This window comes from Hippocampus zosterae, chromosome 4 (assembly GCF_025434085.1).
Source record: "Hippocampus zosterae strain Florida chromosome 4, ASM2543408v3, whole genome shotgun sequence".
In the NCBI taxonomy this organism is placed as follows: Eukaryota; Metazoa; Chordata; class Actinopteri; order Syngnathiformes; family Syngnathidae; genus Hippocampus; species Hippocampus zosterae.
Window position 1 is genome coordinate 1069338 of NC_067454.1, and position 21401 is coordinate 1090738.

General features: G+C 46.5%; 1 protein-coding gene across 1 annotated transcript in view; it reads right to left on the minus strand.

Moving 5' to 3' along the window:
* The window catches only part of si:ch211-186j3.6 (neural-cadherin), a 197455-nt gene that overhangs the window by 23548 nt on the left and 152506 nt on the right, over positions 1-21401 (minus strand). The window contains exons 28-32 of the mRNA XM_052062613.1: positions 14551-14765; positions 5710-5837; positions 1912-2039; positions 1406-1529; positions 576-756 (exon numbers count right to left, since the gene is read on the minus strand). Of these exons, the coding sequence (XP_051918573.1) occupies positions 576-756; positions 1406-1529; positions 1912-2039; positions 5710-5837; positions 14551-14765 (776 nt within the window). The remainder of the gene's footprint in view (positions 1-575; positions 757-1405; positions 1530-1911; positions 2040-5709; positions 5838-14550; positions 14766-21401) is intronic.

Below are 21401 nucleotides of genomic sequence, written 5' to 3' on the forward strand. Positions count from 1 at the left end.
TCCGTCGCCGTCATGTCTTACATCTTTAACTTTGTGGTTCACTGCCACCGATCAGTGATGAGTGCTCAATCATTTCTGTTCCTGCTTTGACGTCCAACAAGGATCTCTCAAAACTTGAACAGAACAAGTTGAGTTGAGTCACTCTATGAATGGGGGAACACCAAGTCTCGTCTGCGTCTTTACTGTATCCCACCAAAGAAAAACTACTTGGAACAGAGCAAACATTTGGAAGAGCTGCCGACTGAGCGGCTTATCCTTCCTTCATTCTGACCGAGCCCTCCCGACTTACCAGTTTTATTCGTAGTAGTCGTTGTATTTTTATCCCTACTATTTCAACGCATAACCTCTGACTTAGATTTGTTCTTGATTTTACTGCTTGGTGCTTTCTACCGCCTTTATTACGGATTCGTCTTACTGTTCATTGTGTATGTTAAATCGCTCCATGTACAGCACTTTGTATGCAGCGATGGCTGTTTGAAAGTGCTCCAGAAATACTCTTGACTTGACTTGACATGGTCAGGGTGAGTACTTTGGAGCCAGCCGTTCAAAGGTCCATGGTGGGACATTGCCCTTACCCTCTTCGCACTGCTGCCCGCTGTATCCGGGCACACACTGGCAACTGAAGGAGCCCCACTCTCCATGGCAGTGTCCGCGGCGTCCGCAGGACGGGTAGCCCATGTTGACGCAGCTGCCGTCGGTGGTCTGGCAGCCCGGTGAGCTGGACTGCGAGTCGGCCGGGGAATTCAGGTCGTAGAGCTGCGGGACGCAGATGACGGGCATTAAAGACAAGCGAGAGAGAGCGGGCCGTGAAAAGCAAAAAGAAGGAAGGCAGACAGTTCTCATTTCTCCTTGCCGGAGTTCAGAGATTGGAGAGGCTGCTTGAAACTCAGACAGAATGATGAGAGGTCCAGAGAGAAGCCTTTCATGCGACGCCGCTTGAAGAACTCCCTATTTCAACTAAGACCCGACGTGGAACTTCGCTTCAACACTTCCAAGCCCTCCCGTGACTCAAATTGGGAAGAGAGAGCTTATGAAGAATTTTACTCTCGTCACTTTTCCAAAAAACTATCATGGAACCTGTGGCCACTGCCTCACAGTCACAGATGCTGTGTTCCAATTTCATATTTTGTCCGCCTCAAAGTCTTGAATCCGTTTCTTGTTAGCCCCTCCACGTCATGGTGTCCACTCAGTCTCGACCCCGCAAAACCAGGGTCTCGACTCAAACTGGACTCGTCTGAGCATTGGTCTTATCTGTCTTGTCCGTGTCAATTCCTCAAAGTCCTGGCCTCAACTTCTCCAAGTCTTGCTCTCGACTCTGTCCCAAACACTTGAAAGTTGTTTACTTGGTGTTGACTCTTCGCGTCACGGTCTTGACTTGTGTAAGTGTTGTTTTTGTCCCTTTTACCTTGCTGTCCACAACGAGGTTGCGTATGCATCCCGTGAAGTGTTTGTGCTGAAGATGAGGGTAAATGTAGGGAATGTCCTCGTTGACTCCGCCCAGCTGCAACACTTGACTTGTGTTCAGGTATCTGCAAAGTCAATATTAACAGGACTTAGCATATTATTATACGAGCCCTACATCCGCCTCAACTTTTGAGTTCTTCGGGTTATTTCGAGTCGCTTGGTCCGTTTCATGGTTTTGTGTTTGCGAGCAGAAACTTTAGTATGCGTAAGCTGCAGATATGCCATCACTCGAGTAAAGTGGCAGTGAAAACGGCTCGTGGGCAGGAAACAGTGAAACATAAATAGAAAATGAGAATACTCGCAAAGAGTAGCTGTGGGCCACAGCTCACGTCCAGACGCTCACGCGCTGACTAATTGGACAACAAGACTCGGGCTTCTGAGATCACTCACGAGGCCACACCCCTTCGTCATACAAGTTCTACAGTAAATACAGTATGGGAGGCGTACCTGTCGGTGTTGGGCGTGGTGCCGGTCACTTCGCAGGACGAGTGGTCCTCGGTGGTTAGCCAACTTCCCAGACCTTCCATTTCTGTGACGGCCGCCCCCGAACAGCGATCCAGGGTGAAGCGAACTTCCTGAGGAGAGGAAGAAAAAAAAAACAGGCTTTTAAATTTGAGTTACAAGCCCGAGTTAGGGCATTCAAAACAAGGCTAGAGTTTCAAATTCAGGTGGATTTCAAAATGTGGTTGCAAGACAGCAAGAAGGTTTTGAAGGAAGGATTAAAAGTAGGGTTTGGGTCGCAAAACAAGGGTTGGGCTCTCAAGATAGAATTGGGGCTTCAATCAATGGTGAGGCTTTCAGATTGGCGCCTCATGTTGGGCTTTTGAATGAGGAAGGATGAGCCAATTTTATGGCTTCAAGACATGGTTGCGGCTTCAAATGAGGACTTTGAAGGTTTTACATCTTCAAAAGCCTCCTCAAAACTCACTTGTATTCTTTGGCATTCGACTCAGCATGACTTAGATTTGTTCTTGGTTTTACTGTTTGGTGCTTTCTAGCGTCTTTATTACCGATTTGTTTTACTGTTTATTGTATATGTTAAATTGCTCCATGTACAGCACTTTGTATGCAGCGATGGCTGTTTAAAAGTGCTCGAGAAATACTGTTGAGTTGAGTTGAGCTGTGTTTTAAAATATGACGGGGATTTTGTGAAATGGTGAGTGAGGGCTTCCAGGGGAAATGTTTTATGCTGAGGTTTCCAGACAGGTTCAATCTGACAAGACTTCAAGCCCTCATATCACACACGGCACTGTAAGAGTTCGGATTGATCAAAAAACACATGGAATCATGTCATTGGTTATCGATAATTTTTAATATTTATACAAATGGCCATCGAGTAATGAATAATAATGATGTTTCTGCATTTCATCACTTGTTCATATGCCCATAGCTGCAATTTAGTTGCATCAGTGTTCATTCGCAGAAAAAAAAGCAAAACAGGCGGTGCAACAAAGGCATCTGAATAAATACAAATGTTACAAAAGACATCCCCTTTTTTTTTTTTAAATCCACCTTTCCTTCTTGAGCCGTAACCATGGCAACTGGGAACAAAACCCAGCCTTTTAAACACTTGACATCAATTAAAGACTCCGCAACACACGACGGTACTTGAGCTTCTACTCTGAGACAGAGAGAGACAGAAGGACTGAGGAGTTCTCTATTTAAGGTGAGGCGTTGGGTTTTTTTTTTTTTCATGAGTTCCACAGGAGTGTTCAGGGTCATTTGTAGAGTGCAAACACACACCGCCTGATATTTTATGTGTTTACTGAGGAGGTGTTAATATGAACCGAGGAATTTCATCAGTAGTTATGAATGGGGAGTGGGGTCAAAATCAAAAGTAAACGACTTACTTCTTTCAATCATTGCCCGCGGTATTAAGTATGAGGAGTTGATTTGAAGTAAGGCATTTGTTGCCAAGGAGGCCTTTGTTCGTACAAATGTTTGTGTAAACGTCCATTTTTACTGACTCCTTGTGTCTATTTGTGGCAAGGCATTTATTTTATTTTTTTTGCAAAGGGCAAACTAATGAATACCTAAAATATTTGAAATGGCAGCAGGAGGAGTTTATTCAAACTCAGGGGTCTGTTGGAGAAGAGGCCTTTATCGGAGGAACGCTTTTGTAAGGGCGCTCTATTTGAGGTGAGGCGTGTATTAACTGATGAATAGAAAAGTCCTGATTTAAAAAATAAATAAAATAAGAAAAACACCTTGTCTCCCGAGGGGAGCTTGTTTCTTCAACTGCCAAGAGAGGACCAGGCGTTTCATTGGAAGTAAGGTGTCGAGACAAAGTCCCTTGGGGATTTGTTTACTCAACTGCTAAGCCAGCACTCTGGTTCACTTCAAGTAAGTCGTCGATGGGACTAAAGACTTCACTTGTTTTGTTTTTTTAACTGCCAGATGACTAAATTGTCGACGAGGAAGACAAATGAAGTGAGAGCAGCATCTTTGTTGAGTCGAAAAGTAAAATCTCAAACTCGTTAAGTGTCGATTGAGGCAACAGTTTCGGTGCGCTAATTTAGTCAAAGCCGTGTCCTGATTGGCTGCTGGAAGACGAGTGAAAAAAAGACCCTGCGGGTTGCCTCAAAAGAAATCAAAGCGAACCAGGGTGTGGGGGGTGGGGGGGGGGGGAACACATGAAAATGAGGCCAGGCAAGCGTGGCATTGGGCCTCGGAGGTGAACAGCTGTCCTCCTGCCCCATGACTTGATTGGATGATAATTGAATTCTTCTTGGCTGATGTTATAATCGAATGACCTCAGAAGTCGTGAGGTTATTGAGGAGGATTCGATTTTAGGTGAAGCAGTTATTACACAACTAATGATTAATTCTGGCGTCAGGCATCTTTTAGACGTGAGGTGTTAATTTCCTCACGCGTGAATCATTTTGTTTAGCGTGTCATGAAGAAGTCTTTAAATGGGGCTTGCTGGAGGTGTTCGTTTCATCAAAGGGGGTTCGTTTAGTCAAATATTTGAGGTGAAGGCAAAAAAAAAAACTATTTGTTTTCAATAAGCTGCCCATTAGACAGGAGGCCTTTATTTGTAGAAATGCTTGCGTAAAATTCGCGCTGCAAACTTGTTTTCCTATTCCTCAGGACGTTTCTGTCTATTTTCATCTTTTACGCGTAATTGGATCACGGCTACGGGCATTGAAATACACGCTATCTTTGAAGAAAGGCATCTATTGGAGAGGAGGATTGGAGCATTCCTCCCATCACTCGCCTTGATGGGACGCTAATTGAAACCTCCCACGCTGGGATTTATGACAAGAGGTCGCCTTCGCGCGGGCAGCAAGGCGATGAAAAAAACGGGGTCTGAAGGGTGACGTACCTGCAATGAGAGATGTGATGCAAATTACTCGCCGCAAATTGACTCCGGCCAATGGGAGCCGTTGGAAGGGGAAAAAAAAATGAAGTCGGTTGAATTTGAGCCGACGATGAGTCTCGTTAGTATCACGGGCCTCTGAAAGCGCTCGTGAGGGGTTTTGGCTGGAATTATGCCCCCAAAAATATGCCAAATTATGCCCCCCCCCCCAAAAAAAACCCTCAGGGGTGAAAGTTGTGCTCCACTTCTATTGCAGGTCAGGCTCATGGCACAATTCGACTCGTTTCAAGGCGACTGAATTCAACATTTAATTAAACGTGCATTCATTCATTAAAATGTGAAATGATTGTGAAATAAGGCCCCCCAATAATGAAGGCAATTGACTATTTAATGAGGCCTTTGGAAGTTTGAAGACATTTTATCGACTTTTCTGAGCTATTGGGGTCGTTTTTATGTCATGTCATTTGTCTTATTATATTTTGTTTTGATATCAGAATTTTGTTTTCATTTCTATTTTTTAAAATTTTGTATAGTGGGATTCATTTCATGGCCTTTATGAATTGATTCGATTTTGACAGAATTTTGTTTTCATTTCTATTTTTTAAAATTTTGTATAGTGGGATTTATTTCATGGCCTTTTTGAATTGATTCGATTTTGACAGAATTTTGTTTTCATTTCTATTTTTTAAAATTTTGTATAGTGGGATTTTCTTTCATGGCCTTTTTGAATTGATTCGATTTTGACGACGAATACCCCACAAGCCCACCGAGTGATTTAAGCTGTTGACATTTTCACATGATGAAATCTCAAGAAGCCATGATGACTCGTTTTATGACGTTGTGTTTTTTACCCACTGGATCCGTACTTCAGATCAGAGAGTGGACATTATGATTATTATTTTTTTTAATCTGGCGGTGCGACCCACCTTGCTGTTGCTGCGGATGTCCAGTCGATGCCAGCGTCGGTCGGCCACATTGATGTTGCCAGGCAACTGTAGCACCACCGTGCCGGAGCCGTGGTTGATTTTGAGCGTGGGGGTCCCACTGATTAGCTCTGAGTGGAGAAGGTGAGGAAAAATGGGGTCAGCTCCTTTACAATGAGTACATTCGCAAAATACTGAGTAATAATTTTTCCGTACAGTCAACCCTCCCATTTATGGAGAGTGAATTATTTTGAATCCACATGCTAAAAATCCGCAACAGAGAGAGATTGTGTTTGAGAGACGTTTGTTTTTAATCGTTTTACCCCTCCCGCGCACCTTAAACACCTACTGGCGCATATTTTTAAACTGATTTCTTCGCATCTCTTCTCACTTATGCTGTCAAAAAAAATGGAGAGCTTATTATACAACATAATTTTGAGGGAAGGAAAAGAAGACTTGCTCACCGTCTCCATATCAGTGGCAAAGTGTGCTCACTTCAAACTGTTTATTTCTGTTTACTGTAAAACTCATAAATAAAAAGAATATTAAACATTAAAATGTGCAAACACACGCACGCACACGCATACACACACGCACACACACACAGACCGGTTTATATGATTTGTGGGGACCACTTTTTAGTTCATCACTGATTTCTTCGCATCGCTTCTCACTTCTGCTGTCAAAAAATGGAGAGAGTATCATACAACATAATTTTGAGGGAAGGAAAAGAAGACTTGCTCACCGTCTCCGTATCAGTGGCAAAGTATGCTCACTTCAAACTGTTTATTTCTGTTTACTGTAAAACTCATAAATAAAAAGAATATTAAACAAAATGTACAAACACACACACACACACACACACGCACGCACGCACACAGCATTTCCCTTCCCAAAAGCCCACTCGGTTAAAAATAATATCTACTGTTAAATTCCATCGAGCAGCTAATGGAGGTGTGCCTCAATGGCACCATCATGGTAAATCTTCAAACACCTTGCTAATTTTGCACAAAAAGAGTAGACAGCAATATGAACAGGCAAATGTTCTTGCCGCTCTGTGGAAATGACAATTATTACTGAAGATTAGTTGGGGACCTCCTCTGCCTCTTCTCCTAATTACACCGTATCTCGTACTGTAGAGCTCAGTGCTGCCTGGCATGTTGTGGCAGAATGTGGTACTACATTGAATGACGCGGACGGTAAATTGCTATCTAACAGCGGTTCGGGGCCAACTATTCAAAGGTGGTACTAGGCGCTCTCTTTGCGGAAACCAACATGTTGAACCAAATATCCTCATTCGTCGTGACCTGCCTGTGACTGACATTTTCCGTGCGCCGTTTATTTTTCCTCCCGCTGAGCCGCATCACCGTTGTTCTTTTCCACTCTGTCCGTGCTCCCGACTTACTCAAATGGGAAATTAAAAGTTAATGAAGTGTTGCAAACCTCGCCGCCGCCCGTGGTACTAGTGAGCTCGATTCGAGAGGGGGAGACAGGAGGATGCATGTTGTGTGGTCGCTACAAATCACAGAAGGGATTTCGGTTTTAATGTTAGTATCAACTCTGGTAATGCAGGGATGGAAGCAGAGTGAGACAGGCGCGCTGGTAGTTGGTTGGATAGTTAGAAGAGGATGACGATTGGTCTCACAGTGCGGAAATTCATTCTTTGGTAGATAGCTTGATTGGCTGGTTGATTTAGATTTTAGGTGGCTGGGTAGGTCGTGGATTGAAAGGTACTATGTCGGTCGGTCAGTCAGGTGGCCAGCTATTCGGTTGTCAGTGTTTGGGTAGCTAGGTACGTTGGCAGTTATGCTCTGTCAATTGCGTTTATTATACGTCGACGTTTGGGTAGGTAGATAGAGTGGTAAACTGCTAGCCGGTTGGTTGGCTAATTGGCCGGATTGTTGGGTTGGTAGTTGGGTAGGTTGGTGGTTTGTTGGTCCACAAGCTGTTTGGTTTATGGGCATGGAGGGCGGCAGTTACGGATGGACGACTGGGTAGGTCAGTGGATAGTTGGGTCGATAAAAAGGTAGGCAGAGCGATAGACGGGGGTGGACTGGCAGACTGGTCAAGTGGATTGTAGGTACAGTATGTAAAGAAGTAGGTAGGTGGAGGGTAGTTGGTTGCTTGTTAGGGTAGGTTGGTGGTTGCAATATGATATGGTTTGACGGAGAAATAGGTGAGTGGTTGGGGGGCAGGTTTTTCAGGTGATTGGGTTGCTTGATGGTTGGCTGATCGTTCAGTTGGGTAGGGAGGTCAAGGTAAGTTGGTGGTTAACTGATCAGCAGGTAATTAGAGTTAGTCGGACATCTTGACAAGTGGGTGATTTGCTGGATTCATAGAGAGGGAGGTAAGTTGGTTGGTTGGTTGGTTGGTTGGTTGGTGGTTGGTCCATCGGGTCGGTAGACATCGCATGCTCGACATAACTCCTTGATGTTGTCATGGAAATACAACTAACGGAAGCAATCGCTGCCTGATATGCTGCGTTCACCTGGCACCAGTCACCATCCATCCATTCATCATCTACTGCTTATCCGGGTTGCGGGGGCAACAGCTTTAGCAGGGAAGCCCAGACTTCCCTCTCCCTAGCTAGTTCTTCCAGCTCTCCCCGGGGGATCCCGAGACGTTCCCAGGCCAGCTGGGTGACATCGTCTCTCCAGCGTGTCCTGTGTCTTCCTCAGGGTCTCCTCCCGGTGGGACATGCCCGGAACACCTCACCAGGGAGGTGCTCAGGAGGCATCCGAATCAGATGCCCAAGCCACCTCATCTGGCTCCTCTCGATGTGGAGGAGAAGCGGCTCGACTCGGAGCCCCTCCCTGATGACCGAGCTTCTCACCTTATCTCTAAGGGAGAGCCCGGACACCCTGCGGAAAAAACTCATTTCGGCCGCTTGTATCCGGGATCTCGTTCTTTCGGTCACGACCCATAGCTCGTGACCATAGATGAGGGTTGGGACGTAGATCGACCGGTAAATTGAGAGCTTTGCCCTTTGGCTCAGCTCCTTCTTCACCACGACAGACCGATACAACGTCCGCAGTCACTTTGACTGTAAAAAAAAAAAACAACATACCGTCCTTATTTTGTCCTTATACAATATCGTACTTTTCCAGGGGTTTTTTTTTGGTGTTTGTTTTCCAGTTGAAAGATACAAGACTAACCTCGAGCGAAGCATGAGGCAAAGTGTACTGCCCGCTATTAACTCTGTTGCCCAACTTCTGACTTTTCTTGCACGTGCCGCCTTTCTCCAAACACACAGAAGATACTTTTATGAGCTGGCCTATCGCAACGTGAAAAGTTTCCAAAGCGCTCGTGAGGATCAATTCGAGGTCTCGCCGGCTGGATGGAGAGCTCTTCAATGCCGTCTCCTGACTCAGTTGAGTCACCTTTCTAACTTGTTTTCATAACGCTGCGCAGCGAGTGGCAGAAAGGGAACGAATAAAAGCGGCAGAGTGGCGGCCAAATAGAGGAGTTAATTTGTTCGAGCGGAAAGTCGGCGCGCAACAGATGAGACAAGATTCTGTTCTTAGTGGACAAAAACGTGCACGGGTGGTTGAGTGGGTTGAGTGGGTAGATAGGCCATTGGTTGATTGGCGGGTCAGTAGGTAGCGAGGTCGGCGGAGTGTTCGCTGGTAGGTTGATTGAGTCGATGTTTCGTCGGTCAGATCAGTGAGTGGCCGGTTGAGAAGGCAGGTTGGTCATTTGGTCCAGGTGGTTAGTGGGTTGTAGTACACAAAATCACCTGGGGAGGGCCTCGGGATTCACCAGAGCCAAGAAGAGAAGCAAAAAGCATGCAGACAATGATCATCATCAACCACACGAACAGGACCCGCAGAAAGAGTGTCTTCGGTGAATCACGGTTGTCCGTTTTGGTAAAAACAGAAAAACAAGAAAATGAAGACAAGACACAAACGCTGTCCTTAATCAGCATCGATTTTGGTTATCTTTGGTTTAAAATTGAGCGTTGCCGACAAACTACACCAAAGTTCCTGGCGGGAATCTAAACAGACAGCTCAACTCTTTCAGGGCATCTCAGATCATGTCAAAGTGAATCAGTGAGTCTCCGCCGCCTACAGTACATCAGTCAACGATACTGTTGTCCCCCCCCCCGTCCCCCCAACCCGTACCCAATTAAAAAAAAAAAAATCTCAATAGGTTGTGGTCGCTGTGACTGTGAGGCACATTTTAATTGCCGCAGTTTGGCCCCCGGTTGCGGCGACAAATTCTTTGGTAATTATGGCCTCCTGACACAGGCGTTTCCTGTGACAAAAGAACAAACCGACGTTCCAGACAAATGTGGCGAGAATGAATTCATAATGGAACCACAGAGACAAGACCAAAAAAAAAAATGATGGAGTGTCGCTATAATTCCAAATGGGCCTCGCTCTGATGTTGTTGCAAGGCAGAAAAAAAAACAATATAAAGAGCTTGTTAAATCATGGCCAAAAGAGTGCAAATGTTGAAGAGCGCTTCAATCTGACGCCTCTTAACAAGATTGAAAAAAGTCGGCGGGGTGCGGACCTTTTCAAATTTGGATGTCAGAGCTTGCTCACTTCTTTGCTTCCAGAGAAAAGCCAGTCAGCGCGAGTCAGAGAGGATTACCGTGAGTTGGCTCGTTGGAAAGATAAGGAATTAGCCGGGGTAGGCGGATGCGGGAGATATGGGTGTTTGTTTGGAGAGTCGGAAGGGAGCTCGGGACGTATGAAGAAAATAGGAAGGAAGGACGGGTAGGTGGGTAGATGAAGGCGGCAGAGTCATTGGTTCGTTTGCTCGCTGAGCAGGTAGATGATTATGTAGGTAGGTTGCTGCAGTAAGTAAGTAGGTTGGCAGGCAGGCAGTTGTGTCAGTGGCTAGGTAAGCAGGTCGGTTACTCTACGTAGGGAAGTCGGTATATAGGGGTGTTCACACGGCACACATTTGCTCCGGCGCTGCACCGAGCGGCCCGGTAGTCCAGTGGTTAGCACGTCGGCTTCACAGTGCAGAAGTACCGGGTTCGATTCCAGCTCCGGCCTCCCTGTGTGGAGTTTGCATGTTCTCCCTGGGCCTGCGTGGGCCTTTCTCCGGGTGCTCCGGTTTCCTCCCACATTCCAAAAACATGCGTGGCAGGCTGATTGAACACTCTAAATTGTCCCTAGATGTGAGTGTGGGCGTGGATGGTTGTTCGTCTCTGTGTGCCCTGCGATTGGCTGGCAACCGATTCAGGGTGTCCCCCGCCTACTGCCCGGAGACAGCTGGGATCGGCTCCAGCACCCCCCGCGACCCTAGTGAGGATCAAGCGGCTCGGAAGATGAATGAATGAATGAATGAATGAATATTTTGCACCGCAGCAAATTGTGAGGAGCGTTCACACGTACAAAGCCGCTGAGCGTGTCTGCACCGGCCCCACTTGCGTTCAGACGGCAGTTTCTGCAACGGAGCAAAACGACAGAAAACAAACGAGCTGTCGTGTTGGTTATTTTTAAAAGGTATACACAACTCACGCGACTACTGGACAGGCACGTCCTTCTCCTTCTCGGTCTCCGTGCCTTCTGCTCGAGACTGACTGCCCCCGAAAACGTGTCAATGACACTCAGAAAAGCAAATACGTAATGCGCCAAACAGAAAATCAAGAGAGGAAATCACAAAATAAATTATATGGGGGTGGGGGGCTGTGAACACACAACAAAGGAACAAACTACACAAACAACTCCGAGACAGTCCAGTCTCCTACAAAAGGAAAAGATGTTACCAGTCAAGTCTTGCGTCGTTATTAAACAAACACATGACGGAAGTCCGACAGAGTGCGAAAGCAACGCATTCTCGCCGTACGTAAACTCTTCACAAGCATTTGCTCTGGAGCAAATTTAACCCAGTTGCGTTCACACCTGGAAATTTACACCGGTGCTGCTTTGCAAACAAGCATTTGTTCCGGAGCAAATTTTTAAACCACCTCCCTGAGGTGGATCAAATTTGGTCCGGTGTAAGCTGTTTTCCGGGGCTACGCCGGAGCTAATTTGCACGTGTGAACGCTCTACTGGGGCAGCCCCGGCGTAGCACCGGACCAAATCTTGCCGTGTGAACACCGCTTATGTCCGGAACTACGGTAGGAAGTTATGTGGGTAGCAGGGAGGTCAAAGTCAGGACATCCATCAGTCAGTCAATTACTCACTTAGCTTGGTAGCCAGTGAGGTAGTTAGCCAGTTAGCTAGGTAGCCCGTTAGCCAGTTCGTCTGTCCATCGGTCAATAAGTCGCCGTAATCCATGACGTGAGGCTGAATCTTCTTGGACTTTTCACGGTCTGCAATGCGCCCCCACTCAACGACGTTCTAATGGGAGTTGCTTTTATTTCGGGTGCCTTCATGTGAGTACAAGATCTCGCTGCGTTTGATTAGCGAGTCACCAAATGGATCACCAATCAATCCAAGATGGCTGCCTGAGCTTCAATGGGAGGATGGCGTGCTTGAAAACGAGTGTTTTAATATTATTATTATTTTTTTTAATGCCGCTTTAAGACGCAGTTCACGTTCTGGTCAATGGACGCAACTGGTAGAAGAGTCTGCCTTTTCTTCATTGTCATTTGAAGGCATCTCTTTTCTGAGCTTAATGAGGTCATGTTGCATTCACTGACCTCGGTTTCGCCTCCCATTGCAGCAGGCCAAGACAATCACTTTTCCTGGCGCTTCCTTTCATGTTTTCGCCCCTTTAATTAATTTGAGGATTGAGGGATTCGACGGACTATGCGCACGACTGCACATTTTGAGCCACAGCCTTCATTCATGGGGGAGAGTTTTGGTTCGGCAAGGATTCAAATGACTTTGTAGCTTCGAGCTCACTCGAATCTCTCATATTCGTTTGACATCGTGCGATTCACTCATTGAGCGCCGTTGACGTTGATGTTGGTCAACAGGCCAACAATCCGACCGTTTAACTGCCGCCGCCGAATGTATTGCTCAAGTACCTTTTTGAACAAGCGTGTGTGGAGGAGGGCGTCGCCCAGCCGGTCGCTGCCGTGAGTCAGGTTCACTTACAGTGAGTTTCTTATTTCAATGATTGTTTGGCTTTCAAAATAGTTTGTCACCCTCGCTTTTATTGTTTTATAGTTTTGAGGTATCACCACTGAATGGGGGAGAAGCATAATTAATTTCCTGTTTCTTTTCACAAAAAGCTCCTTTTCGCCACTTTTTGGGGTCACAAACCAGTGTCGTGGGTGTATTTAGCCAAGGACGCAAAAAGCCCGCTCTTTGTTTTTGTGGGTGCGGCACCTCTTATATAATCACGGAACAATATTCGGCAGATCTTCATGAGTTGCACTGCTCGAAGACAGCTGGCGATACTTCCGCCAAAGGCAAGGCAGAGTTTTTTTTTTTTTTGCCTTAGAATTCGGCCATTTTTCCTTCAGATCGCAGTCAAAATCAACAGGGCTCTCAAAACCAAGAACCCAAAATTCAAAAGCCATTCCATCAAATTTCACAGCCCGGTTTGAACATTTCAAAGCAGGGGTCCGACCTTACTCAAAATCAAGATGAAGTCCCATCTCATCTTCCGAGCCGCTTGATCCTCACTAGGGTCGCGGAGGTGCTGGAGCCTATCCCAGCCGTCTTTGGGCAGTAGGCGCGGGACACCCTGAATCGGTTGCCAGCCAATCGCAGGGCACACAGAAACGAAACAACCATTCGCACTCACACCTAGGGACAATTTAGAGTGTTCAATTAGCCTGCCACGCATGTTTTTGGAATGTGGGAGGAAACCGGAGCACCCGGAGAAAACCCACGCAGGCCCGGGGAGAACATGCAAACTCCACACAGGGAGGCCGGAGCTGGAATCGAACCCGGTACCTCTGCACTGTGAAGCCGACGTGCTAACCACTGGACTACCGGGCCACCCTAAGATGAAGATGAAGTCCATTCGAGAATATTAACGGCGCGCTTATTTAAGTCAAACCAACAGGAAGTTCCATTTGATGCCGGTCGGCCATGTTTGAGGCACACCTTTGTCTTCCAAGTTTTGATGGTGGGGAATCACGACAAATAAGGCAGAATGCACCTTCTGTGCCTCCCTCCCCCCCCCACCCCCGTTTGGATCATGAAAGTGGATTCATGACATGCGGCAGGTCAACCTTGAAACAAGCTAATTAGAGCTCTAAACATGGAGCGCCCGGCGCTGATTAGCACGCACGCAACGACAAGTCAGCCGTCGCCCTGCCGCTAACCAACCATGAACCCCGGTGAGCCCTGGAAAAACACACACACACATACACACACACACACACACACACACACACACATGCTTATAATAGGATTGCATTTCTTACAAGGCAGAATGTCAGGCAGCTCGTCAACGTGCGTGTGTGTGTGTGTGTGTGTGTACGGGAATTAAATGCAGTGAAATGAGTGTCAGCTTAGCCCAAATGAAAAATCCTAATCCGCCGCTTGGTGGAGAGCAAAAGGGGAATTAAAGCTCCCAAAAATGAATTTCACGTCAAAGAACAGACTTTCATTTTCTGGGCTGAGCAGCAACAGAGAAGAGCGCGCCGATCAACTTTCATTGCCACGCTTTGGTTGATGGTTTGAACACCGCGTGTGCAATTTGCTGCCGTTTCAGATGAGAAAGTTTATTTTCAAAAATGTATCCGTTTTGCGTGCGTTCAAAAGCGTAGCGACGGTGCCATTAAATTCACCCGGAAAGGTTTGAACGCATTTCAGGCTCATCCTGAAACGTCACCCGAATGCCAAATGGTTCCCAAACTATTCCGAGAGATCCATCTAGAAACGATCTGATTTCTGCGCACAGCCACGATGGCCGGCGCTTGGATCCAGATGTTCCCCACCCGGATGACCCCCCCCAGGCCTTCCCACCCTCTTTGAGTCCTACCGAGGGCCATGAAGTCCTCGTGGTCCCAGGCCTGCAGCTGCGCCAGGGGCCCGCTGTAGAGCAGCAGGCCGTCCGGCACCTCGGTGATGAACTCCAGCGAGATGTGGCTCTCGAAGCACGGCGTCATGGGAGGGAACCAGGCGTAGCCGTTGCCGTGGAAACTGTGCTTGTTTTGCTGGCACTCGGGACCCTCCATCTGGGCAGGGCACTGGCACCTGGACAAACGGGAGAGGGGTGGTTACTCCAGTCTTTCGAGTAAAAATAGTAAAAAAATAGTATTCATTCATTCATTCATTCATTCATCTTCCAAGCCGCTTGATCCTCACTAGGGTCGCGGGGGGTGCTGGAGCCTATCCCAGCTGTCTTCGGGCAGTAGGCGGGGGACACCCTGAATCGGTTGCCAGCCAATCGCAGGGCACACAGAAACGAACAACCATTCGCACCCACATTCACACCCAGGGACAAGTTAGAGTGTTCAATCTGCCTGCCACGCATGTTTTTGGAATGTGGGAGGAAACCGGAGCACCCGGAGAAAACCCACGCAGGCCCGGGGAGAACATGCAAACTCCACACAGGGAGGCCGGAGCTGTAATCGAACCCGGTACCTCTGCACTGTGAAGCCGACGTGCTAACCACTGGACTACCGGGCCGCCCTAAAAAAATAGTAATTAAAAATAAAATATCTCTAAAAATGAATGTGAATCAAACAGCAAAATCAATCCTGTGGTCCAATCTCGCTGGACCGTACCCCGCCGCCTACTTATCCAGCGGCGGTGAACTTCTTTTGGACACTTTCTGTCGTTCTTTTGCTTTGAATTATTCGACGCACACTTTCTCTCAGTCCGCCACGCTCGCTTTTTTTTTTTAGCTTCCTCCGCAGTCTTTTCCTCGTCTTCCTCTCGCCTTTGCAATTTTCTCCATCCGCCGCAGACGAGCTGGCGTCTCGACGTCTCTGACTTGACAAGCTCTCTTCTGATTTTCTCCTCTCCTTCATTCTTCCTGCGCTCTGAGCAGCGGCGTCTACCTTTGGCTGTGTCGAAAGTTCTTTGCAGATTTCACGGAGTTGTCAGAAGGCGAACTCCATTCACCATTAATGCCAGCTACAAGATTTGACGTTAATGTTTTATAGAGAGACAACAAGACAACTATCGTTGTTTCCACTCCACTTTTTTTGGTGGTTTTTTTTTTGTTCTTCTGAGGATATTCTTGATTGAGAATGCCTTTCGCGGGGGCAACAGCTTTAGCAGGGAAGCCCAGACTTCCCTCTCCCTAGCTACTTCTTCCAGCTCTCCCCGGGGAATCCCGAGTCGTTCCCAGGCAAGCTGGGGGACATAGTCTCTCCAGCGTGTCCTGGGTCTTCCTCGGGGTCTCCTCCCGGTGGGACATGACCGGAACACCTCACCGGGGAGGCGCTCAGGAGGCATCCGAATCAGATGCCCAAGCCACCTCATCTGGCTCCTCTCGATGTGGGGCACTCCACCCTTTTCCGACTGAGGACCATGGTTTCAGATTTGGAGGTGCTGATTTTCATCCCAACCGCTTCACACTCGGCTGCGAAACGCTCCAGTGAGAGTTGGAGAGCCCCGTTTGAAGGAGCCAACAGCACCACATCATCTGCAAAAAGCAGGGATGTAATACTGAGGCCCCCAAAACGGCCCCCCTCAACGCTTCGGCTGCGCCTAGAAATTCTGTCCATAAAGGTTATGAACAGAATCGGTGAAGGGCAGCCTTGGCGGAGTCCTACCCCCACTGGAAACGATTCCGACTTACTGCCGGCAATGCGAACCAAACTCTGACATCGGTGGTATAGTGACCGAACAGCCCGTATCAGGGGGTGCGGTACCCTATACCCACGAAGCACCCCCCACAGAACTCCCCGAGGGACACGGTCAAACGCCTTCTCCAAGTCCACAAAACACATGTAGACTGGTTGGGCGAATTCCCACATACCCTCAAGTATGTAAGTATGTAAATAATATATATATATATATATATATATTTTATATTTATAATATATATTTTGCTCTCCACTCCCAAGCCCCTTTTTAGTCCTCTGCTTTGCTGATTTTGTCTAATGTGCTGTCTCCTGTCCTGAAAGAGCCTCTCTTTTTTTTTCTCTCTTCTGAAAAGACAAACCATGAAATTAGTCCGCTAGACTCTCAGCACTCTGGCTCCAAAACTTTTCAGCGAAAAGAGAAGCGCACTGTCAACAACTTTTTTGGATTCCTATTCACTGAGACCCCCCCTCCAGTAGCACACCTGGAGAGACTTGAGCGCACCTAATGTGTGCAGCTCGTTTCACAGATTGTGACACTCCCCCGTCGCCATTAAAGGAGAATTGCTGAAGTCTATGATTTTTTTTTTTCCCCTCATCTTCACGAATATTTTCCTTTTCACATCTAAGATACTGGGGAGCTTAAATCATTCAGTACCAGCCAAATCTAGACCCCCCGCCCCCTTTTTTTTTTTTTACCCTAAGTCTTGGAAAAATTGAAAACAAATTTACATCTGGGGTTGAACGTGTGGAGTATGAAAAGACATAAATATGTCTTTGGGAGTGAATGAGCCGCTGTGCTGCTTCTTTTGGAAAACAAACATTTTGTTTCCATCCATAAATCTACTTTCTGATGCTCTTTATACTCGCAAGGGTCGCGGGGCATGCTGGAGCCTATCCCAGCCGTCTTCGGGCAGTGGGCGGGGGACACCCTGAACCTGTCTCCAGCCAACACAGAGACAAACAACTATTCGCGCTCACACTCACACCTAGGGAGAATTTGGAGTGTTCAATCAGCCTGCTGTGCATGTTTTTGGAACGTGGGAGGAAACCGGAGCACACGGAGAAAAGCCACCCAAGGCACGGGGGGAACATGCAAACTCCACACGGGGAGGCCGAAGCCACGACCTCTGCACTGTGAGGTCGTTGTGCTTACGGCTGGACAATCCATCCATTTATCATCCCAAACTATTTATACACATTCATCCCCCCACAACGATGCTCCCATGTAAAATCAATGTCACCCCCCCCACCCCACCCCAAAAAGAAATTACATTCTGAAACAATTTGAATGATGAAAGTAATAAATCAACACAATCCCAATAAAACACGCCATTCCAAATTAGGATTTGCTTGGAGATTGCAAAAAGCCGCCCAAAACGATCGCTTTGAAATGCGCACCGTGGCCGGGCAACAATGAATAAAAATCCAAGCAGCGTTCATCATCTGAGGGATTTGGAAAACAATGTAGAAACAGATGAGGACCATTAATTCACTCGCCTTGTGCGGATGACATTTTGTATTTGTGTGTCGGCACGTGAGCGTGTGTGTGTCATCTCGGGATTATCAGGGTTGGTCTGACGTGCATGTCGTGCACGAGGAATGGCATCATTCTGCCCTCCTTTTTTTCCTCCCTTGTTTTCCCAGCTGCTTCTAATTAAACCGAGCTGTGCACTCAAATTAACTTTTACCAAGCACATATGTTCGATGACTCGCTCGTTTGCGCGTGCATGCCTATTCAAGTCGACTATATTGCACATCGATAATGTTGAGTAAGCTATGGAGATTTGTCATAAAAATCTGTGACGACAAATGGAAATTGTCAATGTACCGGTAAGTGCAAAACAAAAAAATCAAAAGTAGCGGCGCTCACCCAAATGAATTTTAACAAAATGCTAAAAATGAGCGATAATCATCAAAAATGAATGACAATTGATGAAAATCAAAACATTGGTGAGCGTACTTATTTTAGTCACTGAATCAGCATAAATGTAAAAAATAACACTAATAACCAAAAACTGTGAAATGTGCGAAATTTTGATCATTTGAGTTGAAAAAAGACAATGAAAACAAGTGAAGGTAAATGTACAACAGTTGCTAATAGCGATCAGTACCGTATGAGCAAAAAAACCCGTCAGGATTCGAGGATACATTTTTAAAAAAGAACTGGCCCGAAAAAGCCTACTAGAACAACTGAACTTCCTCTCTGGCTTCTTTTGTTGAACCGGGGCCTTTGTCAAGATGGAGGGAATTAGGCACAGTTCTAAAAAAAATTCACTTGTGACAAAACCAGAAGGCAAAAAAAATAACAGGCAACCTTAATTTGCCCCAGTGATGAGGGGGGTGCACACTTGTGCAACTACACTTTTTTTTTTTATTTGTTCAATTGACTTGTACAGGTCATAAGTCACAGGAGTGGCGGAGAAAGTTCTGTAATGATGACTGGTTGTGTGATTTCCTGACACCACAAAAATCTTTCATTTGCTCAGAGGTGTGCAGACTTTTTGGAAGCACTTTTACGCCTCCCACATGATGGGATGCCACATCTCATTTTGTGGCCTGCGTTTTTATTACGAGATGTCAATTTGAATGAATTAAAAGACTGCAATGCAGCCATTAAGAAAGAAATGCCGTGTTGATGTTGTTCACGCTTCATTTGGGTTCCCGCGCCAACTCTTCAATTCCAGCCGCAGCCAAACAAACAGAAAATGAAGCTTTTGTTTCACACTAATTGCCGCAAATGTTCTCCAGCTCCCTGCGCTCAACTAAACTCAACTGAACCAAAACCCCCTGAAGATCTTTTGCACGCAATTTGCTCGTCGAGGGCCCAACATTGTTGGCCTCATTTTCTCAAATGTCTTTTTTTTTTTTTTTTAATGTGTGTTCTGCAAATATGGATGAAGTTTAATTAAAAGAGAAATGTAATTACACTCGGCATACAGGCACAGCTGGAATGGTTTACTGGAGCAAGCGACGTGATGATGGTTCATTTTCTCCCTTTTCTGGTTGCCTTTTTCTTGCTGGTGTGTGGAGGGCAAAACAGCCGCAAGAGTTCATCCGCCGCCGTTTGATTTTTAGACCAAACGTTTTTTTTGCAGCATACTGCGGATGCCAGAGATATTTTTTTTGTTTGTTTCCTTACAGTATGCAGGCAAGTCTCAAGTTAACATTTGTGTGCCTTCAGTGTAGCACAGGGGTGCTCAACCTTTTTTGGACCGAAGAGCCACTTTCCAAGCAACCAACCTCCCGCCATCGAGACACAAGAATTGGTGAGTTGGTGAAGCGGCGTGTTGAGTGTACAAACTAGCGTACGTGTACTCAGCAGGGTGGTCAAACTCATCGGGACAATTTTGGTATTTTAGCAAGAAGCGCAAAGCCGGCGCAAAAAATGTTTGTTTGGCGGGCCATATAAAATTTGGCAGCGGTCCAGATCTGGCCCCCGAGCCTTGAATTTGACACCGGTAAAATGTCTCTCCCGGCGCCATGATTAGCCTGAGCCATCGGTGAATTGTACATTAAAAAAAACTTGGAACGAGAATAATAATAACTTTAATAAATAATATTTATATAAATAAATACATTTTATAAAATCGCAACAGCTCTGATCGCAAGCCACAATTGCAGACCGGTGACGGCTAACAACTTCTGGTGACGCGGATATCCATCACGACATCCATCGCCTCCTCGAGAGCATTTTTGACGTCAAATCTCCTCATTTAGCACGGCGCGTTGCTGGCAGCCTCATTTCGAATTGTGTCTGGGTGGCCTCGGGCGTCCGTTCCAGCATTTCCAATTGCCGTTTGATTGGTCGCTCGGTAGCCGAGTCAAAATTTGGCGTCTGGTTTTACACGAGCGGCGCTCATAAGTTGGCTTGCAAAATATCCGGGAATATTCAAGGTTGGAAACTTTCAATGGGAATTATGGCAAGAAAACAGATTTGGATTGGATTGTTGTTGTTGTTTTTTGTTTTTGATGTTTTTTTTTCTTTAATTCCTGCCTGGCCGTCATGCCAACTGCTATTCTTGAAATATCGGTCTGAGGTGTGGGCCAAAGAAGAAACGATTAACTTTTGATTTGGTCTTTTGTTTTGGAATTATTTTTTTTGGGGGGGGGGGGATGGGGGGGGCGGTTTCATTTGTATCCGGCTCGGCCTTTTGCACTTTTGCCACCTTTGCGGCAAGAACTCAAAGCAGAGTCCTCAGGACGAAGACAAGAGGACACATTTAGCGCTATAGCGACGCGGTGGCGCACGCCTCCACGCGTGCCTCGTGGAACACGCGAAGGCCTCTTTGAAACCAATTAAAGCCGACAGAAGATGCCAACTCTTCTGCGCACGCTTCTCAAGCGCCGCGATGAAATAAGGAGCTCTCCAACTCGCGTACGTAGTTGACGTCCAGCGGCGAGCCCGTGATTAACAATTCACTTCCAAGTTGTCGTCTTGGGGATGAAAAAAAAAAAAAAAGAGAGAAAAGCGAGGAGAAGATAAAATGTTTATTTTGAAGATTTGCCGCCGCCGAGTATTTGCGTCGTCTTGTGACGGATAAAGCAGCTCATTAGTTGTGCGCGTAAGGCTTGGCTATAGAAGTATCCAAATGTGATGCAACAGTTGTGGAGGCGCCCGGGGCGTCCAATTTCAAGAGAAGTCAAAAACAAATCGAGCAAAACCGCCAACATGGAACACAATCTGTGCTGCGATGCCGGTTGATTTCGATTATTAACGTTCCGTGTTGTGTCTGAGAAGTGGAGGGAAAAGAAAGCCCTCCGGAGTGGTCATTGCAATGACGATGGCTCAAATGCTAACATCCAGCAAAAGACTCAACTGAGAAGAGAAAAAAAACTATCGTGAATGGGAATTTGCTTTCATTTGCTCATTTTAGTGGGGAGAATGCAGAGGTCGGAAAAGGGCGCAATTATTGGAATTCTCTCCCCCCCCCAAAAAAATGTTCAGATGTCTTGAATGTTCACATGTCTTGGAAGTGAAATAGTTGGAAGTTGGAATGCATGGAATCGGAAGCGAGCTCAACGCAACTCAAGTGTACTTCGAGACCGCTTGAAAACAACCGTCGCTGTATACAAA